A 22,912-nucleotide genomic window follows, 5' to 3' on the forward strand; every position below is an offset into this window, starting at 1 on the left:
GCCAGGTTCTTAAGGGCCTGTTGAACAGCTCTTATCTCCACATGCTTTACCCAGCAACCCTCACGGCATCCCTTTCCTCTCATGCCTTCCTTTCTTTCTCCTAAATTCTTTCTCTGCATTGCCGGGTCGCTTTCTTTCTCTCTCTCGCTGATTTTCAGCCACCCCTACATTTCTGTTGCTGTTTCATCTTTTGTTTTATTTCACTGTTTTTCTCTCTTTCTTTTCATCTCTTTGTCACTTTTTCTTGCGCTTTCTTTCCCTTTCTTCCTCCCTTTCTTCTCCAAGCTGTGTGTCACTTGGTTCACTTCTTTGGTGTCTGCAGATCTCACTGTTTGATATCCCAACATTTGCTCAGATATTCGTGGTTCACAGATGAAGATCATGGTGATCCCCTGACTTGTCCTCTACCACCACCAGGAAGTTGACATTTAGTGAAATATCTCAACAACCATGAGATGGATTGCTCTAAAATGTCTTACAAATATTCATGATCCCCAGAGAATGAAGCCTACTAACTATAGTTATCCTAAGTTTCCCCACCATGAGGAAGTGTTTTTTAGTGAGATATCTGAATGGATTGGCAGGAAAGGTTGTACAGACATTCATGGTTCCCTCAGGATGAATTAAAACCCGCTGGGGATGCCCTGACTTTCCATCAAGCCCAGTCATTTAGTCCACTTTAATTTGTCCACCAGCCTCAGCTGCACTTGGAGTGTGTGTTATGTTAACATACTAACATGCTTTAGTAAGATGGCAAACATGCTAAACATAGTCTGCTAAACATCAAATTTGAAAGTGAAAAGGAAAACATTTTTACATGCTCGCAACACGATCCGAAATGTGAAATCGGTCCGGCCTCGAATTTGCATGCACTCAAACAACACACGCTTCCAGCAGTATAATAAAGGTTCCCAACCTGTTCTCATCAATCTACTCATTATTACACTGAATTGCTAGTTCAATTTCCTCAGGCCTGGAGGCTAACTAGAGTTGTAGCAGCTAGTTAGCCACAATATAACATTAACAGCTTATTGTTTTCTGGAAATGACTGTTTTGATTGATTTTTTTTTTGCTTTGCTGTTGCTGCATTTGTTTCTTCTGTCCATAACACATTGTGACAGATTTCACCACTTCTCAAAGCTGTGTCGATGTTTAAAAACAAGGTTGCTTTACTTGACATACATAACTCTCTAAGTTTGACTGCAGTGTCTTCACTCACAGTATAAAAGTGTGAGCTAATTGTCTTTGATGTAAAATGTAGAATGCGAGGAGCAGCCATGTATGACAGACTGCTGGCAAGATACATGCTTTGGGTCCAAAGAGGGAACACGAATGATTGATTCACTTTAATAGTTTTAATTAAAAATTGCATGCAGAAAGTAATTTAAAAAGGATAATTCATGCATTGTTATCAGACCTAGTAAGGAGAGTAACTGTGAATCTCCTCTTCTGGTTGTGGGATTGGATTGGTTAAGCTGCTAAATGAAAAGCAGGAGGAGTGTGGCACTCCCCAAGCAATCTGCCTTCCACCGTTCCACCTCAGCTAGCACACTACTGCTAACTGCAAGCCTGGACTGCATGGATAAGTTAGCATATGCACCAACACACACACACATACACACACATTTTCACGCATTTTCTCTGCCACTCAAAGCCATATGCTCAGAGAAACAACAACCTGAACATGCACACAAACAATATCCACACATTCATATTCGCCTGTCACACATTTATTTTGGACACTCATCCACAACGCACGGTAATGGCCAAGCGGAGAGATACTATGCGGGTATGTGCTGTTTTTCGGAGGGCCAGCACAGTCAGCGCCATTTCCCATTAGTCTGTGCTACATGCAGAAGCCAACAGGGCCAAAGCAGAACTGCCACTCTGCACTCTGGTCTGTAAGCCTGCATATGTGGAGCTGCTTGATTCTGGAGCTGTACCTCAGCCTGGAAATCTGAGAATGGACAGTTATGACAGCTTAAGTTCATTTTACTCATGTGTAACAATTACAATATGTCCTCATGCTTGAGCAGAGTTGTGTCTTTGCCTGAAACTAGCCTTTGAATTTCATTTTGTTCAAATAAGGCCTGTACAATTTTCACATATTATTCAGTGTATATGATGCATTTCAGCTCTCATGCCTTGACGTCGGCAGTGTTTGTGCGCGTGCAGCAGAAATGCTGTTTCTCTTGACAGTCAGTACATCCATGCAGAGCTTTGAAAGGCCCATATATGCTGTGCACAGGCCATATTCTCTCCATGTCACCATGTTTTATCAGAGGAGGACCCTTACGTAGGAAAGACCCCCTCTGCACTGACATATTTTATGCTCACCACACATCTCATGCTTCATAGTCTATTTTCATATAGTGCATGTTGCCTGCTCTTGCATCATAACAATTAAGATGCAGATTGTGTATATTAGTTCCTCCCCTTAATACAAGTTGATTCACACAGCTGGGTGCTCACTTAGATATCTCCCCTACAAATGTCAATAATTAATCTGTTTGTTTTCACCTGTAACACCTAACATTCCACCTGCCCATGCACACTGTTTTCTCAATAAATTGGTCATTTTCACATAAAATGTCCAAAAAGAGTTACAGATAGTTGGGAACAGTGAGTCTAACATGTAAGATGTCTATGTGTTGAGCATGTTCATGGGTATTGGATTATATTTTCTATGTTTTTTTTTTTATTTGTTACGTCTCAGCTCAAGCAGCACTGAGGTTAATCAGCAGACTCGCAAGGGCATGCCCACATGTGTGTCCACTCGCAAACAAAACCAGGAGTGTTGTTTTCACAGCAATCAGTGGAACCTCTTGATCCGGGCCATCTAGTAGCACATCCCTGAGATTTCATTAGTAAGTGAATAGTCCCCATCGTAATCGTTAAAGTGAGGCCAAGCGTTTATGTGAATACAAAGCTATTAGTTGTGTGTAAATGGAATCTCACTGTCACTACAGTTTTGTCTAAGACATGCATGAGAGCTGTAGTGAGGAAGGAAAGTGAGAGGTGGAAGAGTGAAAGAGGGAGACAAAGGTTTGTTTTCACTTTAATTAATGGTGTGTGAAAAACTGTGGACCTTTGGAAATGTCAGCGTCTGTCCTCAGATCAGTTATGTGTGGAGAACGCCTTGGGTTAGGCTGCCTCGGCAATAAAGGAGAGGAGGGCACTCCAGAGGAACCAGCATGTTCTGGAAATGTCAGCACTATTTCAATCACCGTGACTGGGAGCACAACTTTGTTTAGGATTCATTTTCATGTTGTAGGGAAGATGGAAACCGCAAATTCTGGCTTGAAAAGTTCTCAGTTCTACTTTCTGGCAAATGTTTGCCAGTTAGCCTGAGTTTGATTAAAGGGCTATTTTGTTTTTGTTCTGTTCTTGTGGTTATATTTTTCTTGAGTGGTGGGACAGTGATTATGTATATTTTATATGAAGCCGCAGGAATAATACACACAAGCACACACTTTGCTTGTGTGTGTGTGTGTGTGTGTGTGTGTGTGTGTGTGTGTGTGTGTGTGTGTGTGTGTGTGTGTGAGGAAATCAGTTAGTTACTGCAGCATCTGCATGCGCAACGACAAAGATTTGTAAAACTGAAAGCGCTATTAGAGAATAAAACCAAACTACCAATGCAAACATAAAATACATACAGTGAATTGCCCTGCTGTGTTTTGCCCATCTGTTTTCTGTCGAGACATAACGGGGAACAACTGCACACTGTTAACTTATTTTCCAACATAATGTTAATAGAAAAATATCCTCATGTTATGCACATATGGTGGAGTAAGGGTCCTTTTAATTGCGTGTCAGGGTCTGAACTCTACCCATCTGCCTATGGATAAATCTTTATGTTCTTTGGGAGGCTGTAGCTGCAAACCACTGCCAGCTTTCTTCATGAGCTCTATGAAGAGTTTCTTTCTATCTTTCTTTTTCTAAAACAGTGATTTAACTAGTTTGTGGCTTTGGCACAGCCTCATCTTTCTGCTTTCCCTGCTGCTGTTCTGTATGTTAACAAAAGAGAGAGATTAGTTTTTGTGTTTTCGACTTTCCCTCAACCATTCTCCTAATAAAGTCATTGTTTTTGCTTGTGACACATTTCACAAAGATGTCTTTTAAAAGTTTGTTTAGGGAAAAACAAAATTCATGCAGTCTAATTATCAGTACAAAGTGTGCCTCTGTCAGGACGCCAGGACAAATGCTTGAAAATTGGAACTCTCACGATTTAATCGGGACATCTGGTCACTCTCAATGTTTTATTCTGCCAACACAAATGCTGCACAGTATTGTAAATCATGTAGTCCATAGGGCCCTCTACTGGAAAAAACACTTTGGTTTGTACTCCAATCCGTTCTACATTCAGATTTGTCTTTCTGTCCTTTTGTATGTTGAAAGACATGAATCGCCGCAGAGAGTCTAGCCAACAATGCTTTGGAAAAGCCTTTTAGTGTTCAGGTATTCACCAATGAAATCTGAACATTCTGAATATTGTTTCATTGCTGCTAATTTGAGCTTGTGTGTCTACCATCATGTGCATGTTTGTTCTGGTATGTTGAGGCCCCGATAAGAGTCTTCACTGCATATGTGTGCATGAGCAATAGTAAGTCCCCATTAAGATCACTGCCTTGCAATTTCCACAAAGGAGCTGGATCCCTCCTCTGATTAATTCTATCGTTTTCACCCATTTATCATGACAAGACCTCCTCATTTTCTCCCCTCTAACTTTCCTCCCAAACTTGGCGTGTATCGAGCAGACCCTCTTAGGGGCTTGCAGCTTCTCTGATGGATGGCACCGTAGTCAATAGTTTAGAAAGTGAGACAAGGCCACCCCCCGGTAAACAACTTTTAATAATCACCCCGTTGATTGAGTGCTGTGCCCAATGTGGCATATGAATCTATTTGTGCAAAAACAATAGGAGAGGAGAAAAAAATGAGAGGAAAGCAGCGGACTTGATATGGTGGAAGTAATTATGGAGCCCTCCACCCCATTCTGCCTCTTTTCCTGTGACATCCGTCTTTCACTGCTCTCCTTCCACCCACATGCTCTCCATCACTGACAGCTAAAGTTTGCTTTCAAGCTAACTTGCATGTGTGCTGAATTATTGTGGTGCATGATTTTGATGACCAAAGCTGCTTGTAAAGGCTGTAGTGATCAGTCATGACACGCCATTGAGTAGATGCATAGAAATACAGTGCTGTGAAAACGTATTTGCCCCCTTCCTGATTTCTTACTATTTTGCATATTTGTTACACTTAAATGTTTCAGATCATCACACAAATTTTAATATTAGACAAACATGAATACAAAATGCAGTTTTTAATTAATGATTTCATTTATTGTGGAGAAAAGCTATCCAAACCTATATGACCCTATGTGAAAAAGTAATTGCCCCCCTTGTTAAATCACGAGTCAACTGTGATTAACCACATTTTTTGGAAAGCTAAGTTCATTTTCACTGACCACACCCAGGCCTGATTACTGCCAGACCTGTTCAAGTAAAAAATCACTTAAATATAACCTGTCTGAGAAAGTGAAGTAGGATGCGAGATCTCGAACAGAAACACATCATGCCGTGATCTAAAGAAATTCAAGAACAAATGAGATACAAAGTAATTGAGAACTATCAGTCTGGAAATTGTTACAAAGCCATTTCTAAGGCCTCTGGACTCCAGCGAACCACGGTCAGAGCCATTATCCACAAATGGAGAAAACTGGGAACAGTGGTGAACCTTCCCAGGAGTGGTCAGCCTACCAAAATTACTCCAAGAGTGCAATGATGACTCATCCAGGAGGTCACAAAAGAACCCAGAACAACATCTAAAGAGCTGCAGGCCTCACTTGCCTCTGTTAAGGTCAGTGTTCATGATTCAATAATAAGAAAGAGACTGGGCAAAAATGGCATCCATGGGAGAGTTCCAAGGCGAAAACCACTGCTGACCGAAAAGAACACAAAGGCTCGTCTCACATTTGCCAAGAAACATCTTGATGATCCCCAAGACTTTTGGAAAAATATTCTGTGGACTGACGAGACAAAAGCTGAACTTTTTAGAAGGTGTGCGTCCTGTTACATCTGGTGTAAAAAGAACACAACATTTGATAAAAAGAGCATCATACCAACAGTCAAACATGGTGGTGGTAGTGTGATGGTCTGGGGCTGGTTTGATGCTTCAGGACCTGGACGACTTGCTGTGATTGATGGAACCATGAATTCTGCTGTCTACCAGAAAGTCTTGAAGGAGAACGTTCGGCCATCAGTTCGTGACCTCAAGCTCAAGCACACTTGGGTTATGCAGCAGGACAATGACCCGAAACACACCAGCAAGTCCACCTCTGAATGGCTTAAAAAAGTAAAATAAAGGTTTTGGAATGGCGGAGTTCAGACAGTTGAAATGCTGTGGTGTGACCTTAAATGGGCAGTTCATGCCCGAAAACCCTCCAATGTGGCTGAGTTAAAACAATTCTGTGAAGAGGAGTGGGCCAAAATTCCTCCACAGCAATGTGAAAGACTCATTGCCAGTTATCGCAAACGCTTGATATTATTGAGATTATTAGGTTCAGGGGGCAATTACTTTTTCACATAGGGTCATGTAGGTTTGGATAGCTTTTTTCTTTAATAAATACAATTATGGTTTAAAAACTGCATTTTGTATTTACTCAGGTTATTTTTGTCTAATATTAAAATTTGTGTGATGATCGGACACAAATATGCAAAAAAATAAGAATTCTGGAAGGGGGCAAATACTTTTTCACAGCACTGTATGTGTTTGCATATTAGCTGTTGTTGCTCTGTTGATCAGTTTAGGAGTCTTCGAAAAGCATTCATCAGCTTAAAACAATCGCGTGCGGGATGATTAGCTCGCTGTCTGAGTGTCATTACCCACATAATCATTGGCTGAAGTTTATCCACAATAAAGAGAAAAAAAAATAGGAAGAGTCAGGGTTTTAGGGCTTTTTTGCCCTGAGATAACGAAATAGCAGGAGTTGCTCTGTCAGCGCATAAGGCCGCCCCCCCCCCCAACTCAGTTAAGACACAGAAATGCCAAATAAACAGCAATATCGACCCGCTTGTAAGGAATAAACAGACTACAGCAGCGCAAGGAGGAGAGGGAGAAATAGATTTTTCTGAAAAAGAGAAGAAAGGAGATTTTTTTGGAGCGGGCTGGGTCATGAACTGAGACATAAATATTGAATTTTAAATTTAAATGCTCTTATATGTAGTCATAGCGAGAACTGAGGCATTTCTGCTCCGGGGTTTTTTGGGGTTTTTTCAGGGATCGTGAACTGTTGATGAGGGTGGCATTAACCTTTCTGAACTTGGCAGTGGGTGACGGCTGGACTTAACTGCTAAGGCACTATTTTCCTTTGTAGTATTTAGCATGTTAGAGTTCATAGAGCCCATTCGTAGTGAACTGCCCATTGAACTGTTCATATTGGCAATTTTGAGGAGCACTTTGCATGATTTTCAACAACCGTGGATAGACAACAGAAATTCATTGCAGTAGATTGGCTCATGCATTCCTTAAGTACTTTTACTTGTTTGAAACAGTGTGAAAACGAGAACATTTGGCAGATTTTGGGCGGCAATGGTCAAAGCAGGAATGGTTGAGTATCGACCGCTCTTGAACTTTGAAGTTGTACAGTACGTGCTGCAAAGTGAAACTACTCATGCAGAGTGAAATTTCACTGTAAATGCTTCGGTGCACACAGGAAGCACAGACAACTGTTTTAGTACTTAGATTGCTTCTGGCTGCATTTTTCCCGAGGTTATGAACTTGTCATTGAGCAGGCGTTGGCTGCTACAGAATGGGTGCCAGCGAATGTCCACAGACTGTGAGCGTCAAACTGTGGTGAGCAAAGAAATCCAAGTTTTTTCTCACAGAATATCTATTTACCCTTTTTATGTCTTAGTTTCGGAATCAAATACTTATTTCTGTGAGGTGTCAGTCAGGGTTGGAGTATCCAAATGTTAACCTCAACACTAACACCCACACTTGTGGTTTCATGCACACTCAAAGCTCTCAACCAGTCTGTCATTATTCTCCCAGGCTTTAATCTTATTCACACTTCCACAGTATTTAAATCACCGAAGGTTGTGCCCACATCCCACATGTCTCCTTATCATTTCCCTTTTATAACAGGATGTTGCAGGACTCTGAATTTGTTTGGTTGACGCAGTCTTGGACTGACGCTGATCTGCTGCACATTAAGCACATTTGAAATACATGAATGTCAATTGAGAAAATTGACCAGATTTATTTAGACATTCTTTTTTTGTGTGCTTTTCAGGGCTGCATGAAAAATCCAGACAGCAAAAACTATTGAATTGGCTTGATTTGCATTTTGTAAAGGAGTGGTACTACATTATGGACAGAGTTATAGAGAGTTGGATGAGAGGATCACCACCACGCTCATGTCTCTATGCAAGATATGAAGCTACAGCTAGCAGCTAGGTAGCTTAGCTTAGGTACCTTCATTGTATTAACTTTGCACAGAACCAGCTAGCTGTTTCCCTCTTTGTTCATTGGCAAATATGATGACTTGTGACTAGATGTGTATGTAGTGAGGAGTCCCAAAACAGCATCAATTCTGAATTTCTTCCTGTATTTCATATCCTACGGGGGAAGCACTCTATACTGTTTGTACTCATAATCTGTTACTGTAAGCACAGGCTGGAATTATTGTTTCCTACTGTACCGATAGATCTGTTTTACATGGCAGAGTGGGGATTAATACATGCTGAAGGCAAGCACAGACTGCCAGCTTCAAATATTAATTTTCCTAAAACCATGTCTTTTATTGCACGTGTCATCGTATTTCAGCGCTAACTATGCTTCCTCCTCCCCTCTGCGAGTGCACCGTGTGAGCTGAGACACTCTTTATTTCAGCAACATTTTGCAGGTGACCCATATCTCTACACTGCCACTGTTACTTGAATTTTTTTTTTTTTTACTCTTTTGTTCATGCTAGGCTGTAAACCAACATTATTTCCATGAAAATTGTGCAAAGTTCGACAGAATATTTTGCAAAATGCTGATCAGTCATTCATAGCAGGGCACAGCTGACGTGTGATAGCTGAGCTTCCCGGCCAAATGTGAGAACATTGCACCAAAGGCCCACTCATAGAACAATGGAATACATCTCCGCTGGATGAAGTATGTATGAATGTGTAAACAATACAGTGCAGTACTTAAGAAGCTCACCTACATCCATGGAGTCCCATACATGAAGCCCCAACTTGGGGTTGCAGATTCCCACTTTTGGAGTCTCTATCCAAGGTGCTGAACCAAGGCAGAAATGACTTCACAGTAGCACAGCAGCTCTTCATGCCAGGTTCAGCACCTTGGACAGCGACGGTGACCCGATCCTTTTTGTTCTTTCACATTGCAGCAGCTTGGAAATGACTACTTGTCATTAGGTAGTTTTAAGCCACATTTACATGTCTTTTTCATACTTGATCCACTGCCTGACAACAAACAAACATAAAATGATAAGAACAAAATCATAAATCCAGCTGCCTGAGAACAGTCGCTATTAGTGAAAACAGCTGATGACACAGCACAGCTGTTGTGATTAACCTTTATTTATGTTGACTGGCATGAGATGATTTCGGAGCGATAGAATTAATGATTAAATCAGAAAGGAAAGCTGCTGTGAAAATGCAGAAGGCTCTGCATTCCTCAGACCCCTCAGACTTTCCCTACAGGCAGCTGTTAATCTCTCTCATGAATGAACAAATACAGTAGGTTTAATTTGAATGACTCTTCATTTTTTCCTGGAGCATACAGTGTACATGTTACAGCCAGACTTGTATTTGTAATGCAGGTGCTAAAGCTGTAGGCTTCTGAACATGTACGCCACTTTATAAAGTCCGTCCAAACCTGCAGTGATTGGTGATGTCAAAGCATATAACCAAGCCAAACCATGACCACAGCGAATTCTGTCCCGAACAACCAGAATGCAGTGTTACAGCGTGACGCATACCCCAAGCCCTACAGGCTACAACCCCACCGGTTTACCTGCATAAAGCTGTGGGTAACCTGAGCACCCCCTACTGCCATTACACTGTAACACATGCTGTGCAGCTGCAGCAAAGGTGTGTTATCCTCGACTGCAGGGCTTTTTTAAGTGCTGCCACTGTCTTAATCTGAGCTTTTTTACGCGCTAACCCTTTTACAAGACAGCTTGGCTGTGCCATCCTATGTCAGCTCTTACCTTCACATGCTACGGTGCCGCACTCCTACATTAGCACCCACTGTTTGCCAGAGTGCCCATTTTGTATAATTATACGAACTACAGAAAGCTAATGGCCCTGACAGAGCAGTGCCTAGGCCCATTGCACCTCAGGGTGCTGCAAAACACCATTACCACAACCAGCAACCTGGAGTGTTTGTGCATGCCAGTGACTGTGTGTGTGCGCGCTACCTCATCTTTATGTGTGAGTTCATGAAGACGCGTTGAAGGAGTCTGCAGTTGGAATGATACGTGTCAAAGAAACACAACACTTACGACAGATGATTGCCATATTTAGCCACAAACGCGTGCCTGTTGGCATGTTTGTGTGCATCAACACCTGTCATCCCTCCCCCGTTAATTTCTCCAGGGCTTTCGCTGCTTGCTGCAGGGAGCTGTAGTTGTCACCGGAGGGAAGACAGCAAGGCACCTTGCAGGACTTTGGACACTCATTGCACTCCCTTCACTTACCACCATCTCATTCTGCAAGCAAATAGACTATTTAGGTCACAGGAAGGGTTTTAATTGTGTGTTTTATCTATGTCTGTGCGCTAGCAAAAGTATACGAGTTCAGCAGAAGCCACCATTATTGCAGATAGCTCCAGTCACTGTGTTAATAGCATCTGAAGTGGTGTTCCTCTCTGATGCCATTTGAGGCTTCAGCTCTTCTAATAGCCATCCGTAACGCGCATGCTTGCATAACGCGGTGTCATCCAGCTCAATCGGCTGAACTCAGCCAGATGCAGGTTAAAACAATAACTGTATGCAAGTAAATTCCGCTCTACGGCGTTGGCCGTGTGTGTGTAGCCACTTTGTTATCCCATTCGCTCTTTGAAGAAAGAGCCTTTGCACTGACTCTATTGACAATCTGCTTTCCCCTCAGTATCAGTAGCCATTAACCACTTTAAGCCTTGCCAAGCATAGGAGATGGAGAGCTAAATGCCTTTTTTTTTTTTTTGAGCGTACTGTATATAGTAATGGTGGATCAATGTGTTTGTTAGTGTTGTGGGATAAATGGATACTCATGCCTGAATAACCACAAGCAAACCCCCCCCCCCCAAACACACACATGCAACTAGGCTAGCTACATAAATACCATACACACACAAACACACATCTTCGTCTCCCTTTTCTGTCTTGCCCGTACCTTCAATGTACTGTATCATCTCTTTCGCTGATTTCCTGCCATAACAGAGAGACACACTGTGACAAACACGCATACATCTGCATACACCACCTCACATAGTCTTTAATTACACCTCATGCTCTTTCCTAATTGCATACACAGCCTCACATCGCCCAAACGCGTCATAAACATACATTGATTTTCATGGATTGCACAGATTCCTTTTTTTTCCCTTTCTCATGCAAACACACACACTCATTCACGCAGACACTTGTGGCCTCTCAGTGTGGAGTGTTGCCACCTGTGTGGAGTGGAGTGAGTGCAGCGTTCCACCCTGACAGCGAGATGTATGCAATTAAACCGTATTAAAGTCATTAGCCCAACAGAAGTGATAGCCAGCAGATGGTTACCACACAGAAATATGCTCTTAATGAAGCTCCTCAGTCATTGTGCGTGTGTGTGTGTGTGTACTTGCAAGGCAGAGCATGCGTGAGCGCGCTCCTGTGTACGTCGTTTGTTTGGGTGTGTTGCCTAACGGCTGTAACACTCGAGGCAGCACTTGATTAGACGGTGGTTGGTCCTTCTCCTGTAGCATAGCAATTAGTGCCTGTTGTTGATTTATAAAGATACGGTTGCACATGGTAAATTTCACTCCTACCACTTATCCATCTCCAGCTCTGTGGAGGCCAAAATATGCTACAAAGTGGACATAATATATATGAAGTCTGGATGGAAGCTTGTGTTATTTAAGCTGTTTCCAAATAAGCAAGAGATACATTGAGCTTCACCAGAAAGATACTGAGGCAGGTTGCTGACATGATAGTTTGAGTCGTATTATTATTTTTTTAAACTTTATTAAGCAAACTAGTGAGGCGGTATTATATAATGTAGGCTGCGCTCAGTCAACCTTTGTTTTTCATCAGATAGGGATAATATAAGATCTTGAAATAAGTTTGAGAAAATGGCAAAAATGATGTAGATGTTCAATATGATCTGATGTCTTAAAAAGACTAAAATGTCAACAGTTCATTGACTAAAACTAGACTGAAATAGTCAATTTAATTAAGATTAAGATATTAAGATTTCTTGTCAACTAAAACTTGACTTAAAACAAGCAGCAGCCTCTGAGTCATCTGCTTCGATTAACAAATCTATCCACTGATGTCAAGCATCCAAAATTCATTAAAAAAACACTGCAAGTCATGTGTAGCCGGGATACAGTGTTGTTATTCCATAGAGAAGCTTTCCTCTCTCCTGAAGAGCCTGGGGCAGTGAAGTACAGTAAGGGAGGTACATGGTGTCTAGCCCCAGGCATCCAGGAACTCGATGCTCGACGGTGATGCACAGAATACTTACGATATACACACATTCGCATAAACACAACCCGCTTCTTTTTTCCCACCATCTCCATGTTTTCACGTGAGCAGATGCGACGTAAACCCACATTTGCAACACACGAACCCACTCGTGCTCGCATGCAGTCCTTTAGCTGTGAGCAACATTGTCGGATTGCGAACGCGCATGTGAACGGGAGAGAGGGTGAGTGATGAGAGGGGAGAGCTGATAGCGGTGCTTCTTCGAATACAGATGAGAGAAAGGCATGCTGAATCCTGATCAGGCTGCCACCGCTCTTTCTTCCGCTCTCCGTCCCTCAGACTGAAAATTCTTCAGAGAAGCGCGTCTTTCTGAAGCAAGGGGGTTGTCATTAGGTCAACCTTTCAAAGTCCAGGTCCAGGTCTTCTTGTCAAAGGAGCATCTTTTCTAGGGGGGTAAAAAAAAAAAAAAAAAAAAAAAAAAAGGTTGAATTAACAAGTAAGATTTTGATGAGAGTGATGTGGAGCAGCATTTCGGAGGCTCTTGAACGCACTCCTGTTTTTATGTTTGATGACACTGGAGACCAAATCTGTTAGCATTTTTAGCTTTGCTCGCTCCCTGCCTGTGAATTTTTGAAATACGCCGGCAGGGTTTTTGACACATTTCGGCAGCCCGAGGCTCACGAAAGTCAGTCAACAAAATAATCACCGTCTACTCTTATATTTAAGCTAAGAGAAACAACAAATGAGAAATATGTCCAAGTGGAGATTCAGCTGTTTTTACGGACGCTGCGCCATCGGTGCGTGAGTGTTATTGCTGCGGATGAGCAGGTGGCACCTTGCACGGTCGCCTCTGCCACCAGGATATGAATGTGTGCCTGTGATTAGGTGACTGCAGCTCGTGTTGTAAAGCGCTTTAAGTGGTCGGTAAGATTTTAAAAAAAGCACTATGTTAATGCACTTTTTCACCTTTAAGTTACTCAGAAGGCTGAGGTGAGGTGAAATCTGGCTAAGATGGCAGCTTCCAGCTTAATTAGTTGAAGAAAACTTGTACTTTTCCACCCTCCCTCAGAATACAAATGCTTTTTGTTGAAAAGTCATCAGGGTCGTCTCACCGGCTCATTAAAAACGTGGAAGGGAAAAAAAAAAAATTAATGGAGCCAAACACCTTAAATTTAATACGTAGGAGGGTAAAATAATACAAAGTGCCCGCTGTTGTGAGTATAGCCACTTAAAGTTTTTGTGTAGTTTGACTTTCTCAGCACTTGTAGAAAGCTTCGGTGTGATGTGCATAAAAATGGGGAAGCACTCTGACACGCGGTTCATCACAATTACATTCAAATACTTAAAGCGGCGTTAAAATACTTTTTGTAACACGGTCACATCCTCTCAGACGGCGGCAAACTGCTCTGGAGTCAGATGAGTGTAGACACCAGAAGACCCGACGTGATTTGTCCTCCGATGTGATTATCAACACCGTGATTGGTTGTAAACCCTGTTGTCACGGCAATGATTTCAGCCTCGATGATGAAAGCTCCCGGGACGCTGATCCATAGTGTGCATGTACACACACACACACACACACACACACACAGAGTCTGTCTCACTGCTAACCAGTCTCATTCTCCTTTGAGAGAGAGGCATTAGTCTGTGAGATTGAACCCATGTATGTGTGTGTGAGGGTGTGTGTTGCTGCTTGTCTCCTTACTTACATAGTAATGTACAGAACAGGAATCTGGGGAGAGGCTTGAGTCCCACTTTCTTCTTTCTTTCCTTCCTGATTTTCTTTTTTCTCCCTCCCACACTCGCCTCCTTTATCTTTTTTTTTCCCTCCTCCTCCCCCCTCACAGCTGTCATTAAACTACTTTGACTGAGTTAATAACATCTGTGTCACGCTCAAACACACAGGAAGAGGAAGAAAACAAGTGGAACTTTGCCTGTCCGCTACGCTAGCATTACACTTGTACGTACCAGGCACCGAAGGCTGTACTTTGTGGGATCCCAAACTCAACGACAGCTTTTGTTAATATTTTGCATCTGGATATGTTTGCAGAGCTCTGGGTTATGTAGTTGTTTTTTTTTTGTTTTTTTTTTTAAACTACCATTCATACCTGATATGAACATGCTTTCTCTCTCTGGATACATTTTGCCATTTGAACAAATTCTCCAGCCCTCATGTGCTTTTATCTAAAACGTCTGTTCTTTCTTTTTTCCCCCCAACAGGGTTTGATGATCCTCCTGCAAAACCTTCCCACAATGCACTGGGGCAACGAGGAAGTGAGCGTACTGCTGGCTGAAGCCTACAGGTTGAAGTTTGCCTTTGCGGACGCGCCCAACCACTACAAGAGATGATAAGCGTGGCTCTGTGTAGCCGCCTCCCTCCTCCTCCTCGTCCTCCTCCTGCTCCTCCTGCTCTTATTCCTCCTTTCCTGCCCTGCATTCGTTGACTGAACTTAGAGGCCTCTATTCCTCCGTGGAAGGACCTCCCCTTTTCTTAACCCCCCTCTCCCATATCGCCCAATGGGCCTTTCAGCTATTAAGAGATTTGAATCAACCAATGACTGAGAGGATGTGCCGTGTAGCATTCTAACATGTTGATGTGGAGCCTTTTTTTTAATTCTTATTTTTCTCTGATCAGCTCAGACTTTTTGTTGGAGTTGGATTCGCTCAAGCCAGCGCCTCAGAGTACGACCTCAGGCTGATGCAGGGCCATGAGCTGTTGCTCAGCACCGCTGGGGGGGTGGGGGGGCTCAGTCTGGCTGAGAAAAATGTTCTTTTCTCCTAATTGTTTTTTTCCAATATCATGGCAATATACTGCTTTTTTGTTCCTGGAAGCAAAAATGTGACCTTTTTTTTGTTTTTGTTTTTTTACACATTTGCAAAAAGAAAGATGGCAGAAGGGCACGGCGCGGGATGGTTGACATATCTGAGCCCCCTCTCTCCTGGTCACAACTCAACCTAAAGGAACGCCACATCTCCTGCTTGTCTTTCCTCTCCTGCTGTGTGCCAGCAGAGACACAGTTTGTTTCCCGTCAGACACACTGGGATTTTGCAGAGAGGGAGAGGGAGAGAGACTGTCAGTCTGTGCACGGAAGCATGTCTCCCTCCTTCCTTAAACCACACACACCAATTCAACCTCCCCATCCTCCCACTCGCACCGACACATCGCCGTGTTCAAGTGTCAAGCAAACAGTGGTAAGAGGCAGTAGTTCAGGAGTCAGATCGACATCGCAGAAGGTTGTGCGCCATTAGGAGTAAGCTTGTTACGCTGACCTTCGACCCGCTTATGAAGGGACTCGTCTTATCTATTAACCACTCCTCCTCCCCTTTGAACCCAGGACTACCTCAGATCAGAACACATGTTAACGCATGAGTGGTGAGAGCTAAAAATCCGCTCAATAAGGCATGCTAACAGATTATGCTAACACACACATTTGCTAGTGAGTGAGAAAAAAAACACACCTACAAAGATGCACATCAGCATGGGGTCAAAATAAGTCTATCACAGAAGCTAAATTTCAGAGTAAACATGCTTCTTCACGCGGTTGTGTTTGAAGTAAACATCCAAATGAACAGTTTTGCCTTAATTAACATCTGTTCTTTGATTCTTTCTTTGTTTTCTCACACCCCTTCCTCTCCTGGGTGCAAAATAACTTGACATCCACAAATGAAAAGTGTGACATGCTTGGCAAAAGCACCAGTAGCAGCAGTCTCCGTACTCTGTGCATTCCTTTGAGTGATTCCTATCAATACGTTATCAACAAGGCCTTCCCTGACAGTTAATTTTATTGCCTGTAAACATGAAAACAGCCTCTACCTTAAAGGAAGTCTTGCGGCTTTAAAAAGCAATTACACATTTGATCCTGATTCTCTTCATTGGATCATGTGTAACCGGCACCAGGCTGCTGCGAGATTAACAGAATAACTTCTACGCTAGCGTGCACCTCAAAGTTTTCTGTTCTAACTTTGTATGCTGCACAGATTGCCAGTTTATCCAGCGCAGATCATCAGAGATATCGGAGACTGTGACATCCTGGAGATGCATTAGACAAACTGACAATACAAAGCGCTCTCCTCGCTCAGCTTCGGGATCTGTCAATCTCCATATCCTCCACATTGTCATAAAAAAACAATAGATAACCAGGGTGAAGCTGCGTGCACCATCGCCCCTTTTCTTCTAACTGGGACAGACCCTTTGCTGTAAATAAAAACACGATGGAATAGGAAGAGAAGCATCATTCTGCGACTGGTGTGAACTCCTCTAATGTGACGGAAAAATGACAGGCTGAACAGATGACAGTTATTAAACTGACACTTAAATACGAGCTGCACAGAAGAGCAGGTGCATTTAGACACAACTGTATTATTCTTGTGCACATGACCCCCTGCTTAACACTGGTCGCCCCCCATCTTTGTTGCATACATTGCTCTGTTCAGGTAGAGCACATGCAAAGTCAGTAGCACCATATTGGTGTAATGTGGGTAGGATGGAGGGTAATCAGACATTCATGACATAACACAAAGCTGTTAGCGTTTGGAGCCTCCTGTCGCGACTCCGCCAGGATCCATTATTGTCACCCCAGCCTGCAAAGATGGTGTGCGTAGGTGTGTGAAGGGGAGATGGAAGGAGAGAGGGACGGGGTTGTGTTTCTTTGGAAGTTTCGACGCTTTTTCTGTGAGAGCTGTCAGTCTTTGATCACGCGTTGAAATTGTTCTTTTTTTTCTTTTTTTTTTTAACGCAATCTGCACCAGTTTCACAGGCCCCTCATCTCCCATGCTCTCTGACAAGGAAAAACTGCACTTAATTTGAAAGTCTGCAGCCTTTTTTTCCTCTTATTCCTCTCTCTCTCTCTCTCTCTCTCTCTCTCTCTCTCTCTCTCTCTCTCTCTCTCTCTCTCTCGTTCTTGTATGAGATATATTCTTTCAATCAGCATTTTAAAGATTTGTCTTTTTCTTTCTGGGTTTTATTTTTTTTTAAAGCTGTTTACATGACAAGCCTATTAAGTTGTGCCTGACTCTGGAGACATGAGACAACAGCCTAGTTATGTTTTTGACCTCAAATGAACTTGAAAAGGTTTCAGATTTCTGCAAGCAATAGTATGATATTTTGGATTTGCTGTGAAAAGACAAAATATCTGTGCACGTCTAGCTTTTGGGTGTGTTCGCCACCAACATGAGCTGTTTCAAAATACTCATTGATAATTCAGTTAATAGCATTTAATAGTTCAAGCTTGGCAATCTGATCATTCGCCATACCACTCCCTCAAACAACAATTGTCCAGTCAAGGTTTAGCAACCTTTACTTGACACAGCGACCTGTCGAGTTTTTGATTTCTCCACATGTTGAAGCAGTGCACATGGGGCTGTCCACAAGGGTGATACTGAAGTGTTTAGAGGGTGGTGTTGTTTTTGTAGCCCACCAAAAACCCAAAAAAACCCAAGAGTTTAAGTGTAAAGAACAGATTAAACTTGATGTTTGCTGCATTTGTTAGCTGTTATAATTGGCTACCTACAGTTATAACCTAGGGTTACTTTCAAGGCCAAAGAGCAGAGCATTAGCTCACATTAGGTTGTGCGGTTATAGATTACGTGAAAAAAAAAAAAAAAAAAAAATTCGGAACTAATATATCTAGTGCCAGTGTTTATAATCTCCTCACTATGCGCCAGTACTGGATGTATCAGAGTCGAGGCTAATGTTGGCCTTAGCCATGTTTCCATTTATTTGTTAGTCCTCATTCAAAATTCCTTTTTTTTTTTAGTTCTAAAAAAAAAAAATAATATTCAGAAATACAAACAGTTATCTCCATAAACTACTCAGCAACACTTTCCTCATTTTGCGTTTTTTTTTTTTTTTTTTTAGCATACTGATAACAGTATCCAGCTAGTAACTAGCTAGTCTGCTACGTGGATCATCAGCTGGTGAGGATGCTAACTTTTTGCTTGTGACATTTAACTTTGAACTCCATCTTTTAGCGCAGTTTCATTTACGTAGCCATCACATGCATATTTAAGAGTCAGCTGGAAACATCAAAAAGTTTGCTTTTGAATCAATTCCTGGACTAACGTTAGCTAGATCTTATATATCTTACACGTCTTATACGTTAAATCTGCCACCAACAGCAAGTTCACGGGTCATCGTTTAGAAATGAGAAGCTGCTTTTGTCTACATTTGTCTGAAATCAGTCACCCACTGCGTAAAAAATGACTAAGGATTGAAAGTGAGAAATCTGCCCCACTGTCATTGCGAACTGCTCAGAATGGAAAGCTCGACAGGTGTAGCAACCGCACCCAAAGGGAGGCGGGGATTCATGAATGGTCATTTATTGCCCCATTTATTATCCAAAGCCCTACTTTTCAAGAAGTTCTGTTGCCTTATTGCACACATTTATATTGAACACTGGGGGGGGAGTGATGCCACTGGCGACCAGGGATGCCTGGGGCAACAAATAATGTTGGAGGTTGACAGTGTATTCTCTGTGTGTGTGTGTGTGTGTGTGTGTGTGTGTGTGTGTGTGTGTGTGTGTGTGTGTGTGTGTGTGTGTGTGTGTGTGTGTGTGTGTGTGTGCGCGCGCGTGCATGTGTGTGTGTGAGAGAGAAAGAGTCATGGGCAAACAGAGTAGGCTTGACCCCCCTTTTCCTCCTCCTCCTCCTCCTCCTCCTCCTCCTCCTCCTCCTCCTCCTCCTTGCTGTGACGCCATATGCAGTCATTTCCCTTTAACATGAAGTAGCTGCAACCTCAGACTGGACAGAACTGGTTTCATAAAAAAACACACATTTGCTACCAGTATCAAGTTAGCCTGCCTGTAACACACTGTCCCTCAGCAAACACATACACATACACATACACGTCTCCATGGTGATGAAGGCCAAGGTGGTATCTGGCTGGAGCCCTTTTTCTATTAGCGCACACACACGCACACACACGCACAGGCACACTTCAAACATTTTGCCGAGGGTATCCTTAAGAAACATTTTCAGCTGCTTTCATTTCTTTTCTTTTTCTTTTTTTTTTTTTTTTTTCTTGCTCTACTTCTCCAGACATGAAAATATATTTATGAAAACCAAACTGGAAAAAAAAAAAAAAAAAAAAATCCTCCCCTATGTCCTTTGCCTCTTGAGTACTCAGAAAAATCTAATAATACTAGAGTGTATGGGTGACAGGAGTAGTGGTTCTTGAATTTAAAAAATGTGTACAGAGAAGATTTTGAAACAAAAATCTGTAAATAGAAAGTGTAAATAAATCCTATATATGACAAACTTGCTTTGAACAAGGCGTCATGTTGTGTGTGTGTGTGTCTTTTCTTAGAGTGTGCAGAGTACTGCTCTGTGTGTGTGTGAGCAGAGAGAAATTGCTGAATCCCTAAATATTCGATGTTCAATTGCAGTCAAAGTCAAACTATATATCTGATCTATTTCACAACATCTTGTGTGTGTGTGTGTGTGTGTGTGTGTGTGTGTGTGTGTGTGTGTGTGTGTGTGTGTGTGTGTGTGTGTGTGTGTGTGTGTGTGTGTGTGTGTGTAATGAATGTATGTGTATCCTACACATGCATTAGCCGTTGTAATGAGTCGGCCATGGCTAACAGCTGTGCTGATGTGAAGCTTGTAGCTAATTGTATCGGTTGTATTCACACACCGTTCCCATACACACAGTCTAACAGGTAGACACTTCTTGTCTGATCCCTCTGGAGGAAATGGCAGCACAAGCTTGGTTAATGAGACTTTTTCCCTCTGTGTTGTGTGTGTGTGTGTGTGTGTGTGTGTGTGTGTGTGTGTGTGTGTGTGTGTGTGTGTGTGTGTGTGTGTGTGTGTGTGTGTGTGTGTGTGTGTGTGTGTATGTGTGTGTGTGTGTGTACACACGTGTGTGTGCGTGTGTGTCAGAGGATTGGAAGGAAAGGAGGAGACAGAAGACAGAAACGGGAGCCAGGTTGCATTCCCTTGTACATACCTGTGTGTGTGTGTGTGTGTGTGTGTGTGTGTGTGTGTGTGTGTGTGTGTGTGTGTGTGTGTGTGTGTGTGTGTGTGTGTGTGTGTGTGTGTGTGTGTGTATAACATGCAGCAGCAGCCTGCAGTAGAAGCTCCCTTGCTCTCGTTAGGCTGACTGATGTTCACACAGGCAGCCAATTATGGAGTGGCGGTCACTGAGGACTCCAGTCACTTCATGGGAAATTAAAAATACATTAAAAGCAACAATGGTCGCAGGAAGGTGCCTGCACGTTTGTGCACACACACACACACACGCATCTACTCTAATGTGTGATGAAAGATGTGAGAGGTGCCAACAAAGAAGCAGCACATTGTGAAGTCAAAAAAAGTGCAAACAATTTCAACTTTTGCTTTTAGATTTTTTTCCTAGAGGCCTTTTTCCTCCCTGCATATTTCATGTTTGCTATCTATTTGTACAGTACATTGCTATCATAACCTCAGCCTTTGCTGTTTACCTCCCCACGTCCTCCTAACTCCCCCAAATTCACAGGCCTATAAACCACCAGTCGCCAGCGTGAGTCCTTTTCATCACCGGCTCACACTGGCAAATGTTGCCACATTCTGCGATCACAAATGCAGAAACGTCGAGGCAGACTTCACGTCACTTTCATGGGATTTTAAGCCTGTGTCTGAAATCAATTTCCCCGGTCTTTATTTATTTATTTATATTTATTTTAGAGAGGAGCTGCGCAGCAACGGCGTTGTCACAGCGACGGATCACATGCAGATTGAGGATGTTTGATTTTGGAGGCGCTGGCAACTGTGGTGCACGTCGGTTTTGGTAGAAATAAATCAAACTTTGATTCGTTACACAGCTCAGCAGATAAAACATGGATTCCTTCACTTATTTATTTGTTTATTTGCTTGTGTAAAATCACTAATAGTGGAGTTTTTGTTGACTTACCATTCCAGTAAAAATGAGACATAATGAAAGTCAATCGATAGCTCTTCCTGAACCATGTGGAGGACGTGCATGGTTTTGGTCTCTTTTGAAATGTAACACTCTGAAGTTTTATCCCCAGCAGTCAGACTCACTGTCAGAAATGAAACACTGAAATAGAACTTTTTGTTTTCCGCCTGAATATTAGCCACACAATACTGCCAAATGGCTTATTTCCAAATATGAGATTTTAAGTTCGGGAGCCATATTTGTGCATATAAAACCTAGATGGTCACTTCAAATATTTACTGATGCACACAAAGTCCACATATAAAGCTGGAGCTTTTTATTGCAGGCTGCTGCTTAATAATTCAAACCACATCTGACAGAAAACTGCAGCACATCATCATAATGTCTGTTTTGAGGCTGAGAGCGTCGCCGATGTCTGCTCGGAGTAGGCAAATATTGTACTTTGCGCTCCGCTATGTTTATCTGACAGTTTAAGATTTTACAAAACTTGGAACAAGCACTAAAAAGATATGCGGTCAGTTCTTAAAATGTGATGCTGTGTTACAGATTAAACTAGATTAGCTCCACCTCAACCAGCTGTAACATTCAAGCACTGTTTCCATGTTAGTAACAGGGCCCATTGGGATGAATTGATGCTTTTACTTCTGAAAGTTCTTTGAGACACTGAGCTGCTGTTCTGCACCACAACCGGTCATTGCAGTGTGGAACATAAGACCTATAATAACTGGATTTACAACATTTTAATACTTTAAGAAACATGTTTTATTTTCGTCAGTTGGTGAAATAGGAAAAGTAGCTTAGCAACACTGGGATTTATCAGCTGCTGACACTTAGCAACTGAAAAAGTTCACTCCCCTGCTCCTAAGATGTGGAGCAGTGTGTTCTTCAGAGATTAAATTCAAGGGCTATTTAAAGAATGCACTTCATCTGAACTCTTGCAACAAAGCACTGATCTGTCCTTTAATTTCCTCGGTCATATTTGGTGTCTGACGACTTGAATGGAGAACTTTGTGCAGACAGTTACGGAGCTGAGCAGCGATGAACTTTGACATGCCATCTATTTTACCTTTGGCAGGTGAGAGCTTCTCTCTGTCAGTACCCAGGGTTTACACAGGAAGGGAATATTTATACTTGACTTCACACAATCAGCATGACTCGACACTCAGGAGACTTGTGAGGAATGTATTTCTTAGACGGGAGCGCTGAACACCCCAAATTAACTGTGACTGCTTACTCATCACGTCAAGCCAAACTTCAGCAGGACTGAGCTTCCATCAGATCTACTGTACGTCTTCTCATCGCCGCTGACAGCGTCATGGTGACCGAGATCGACAAGACTTTATACG

The 22,912-nt window shown here is 42.4% G+C and overlaps 1 protein-coding gene across 2 annotated transcripts in view; it reads left to right on the forward strand.

Moving 5' to 3' along the window:
- tbc1d22a (TBC1 domain family, member 22a) overlaps positions 1-18,451 on the forward strand; it is a 109,035-nt gene extending 90,584 nt beyond the window's left edge. For both annotated transcript variants that reach the window (XM_070992450.1, XM_070992449.1), the window contains exon 14: positions 14,897-18,451. In XM_070992450.1, the coding sequence (XP_070848551.1) occupies positions 14,897-15,025 (129 nt within the window). In that variant the 3' untranslated portion in view covers positions 15,026-18,451. The remainder of the gene's footprint in view (positions 1-14,896) is intronic.
- The last annotated feature ends 4,461 nt before the right edge of the window (positions 18,452-22,912 follow it).

Source organism: Chaetodon trifascialis, chromosome 22 (genome assembly GCF_039877785.1).
Source record: "Chaetodon trifascialis isolate fChaTrf1 chromosome 22, fChaTrf1.hap1, whole genome shotgun sequence".
Lineage (NCBI taxonomy): Eukaryota > Metazoa > Chordata > Actinopteri > Chaetodontiformes > Chaetodontidae > Chaetodon > Chaetodon trifascialis.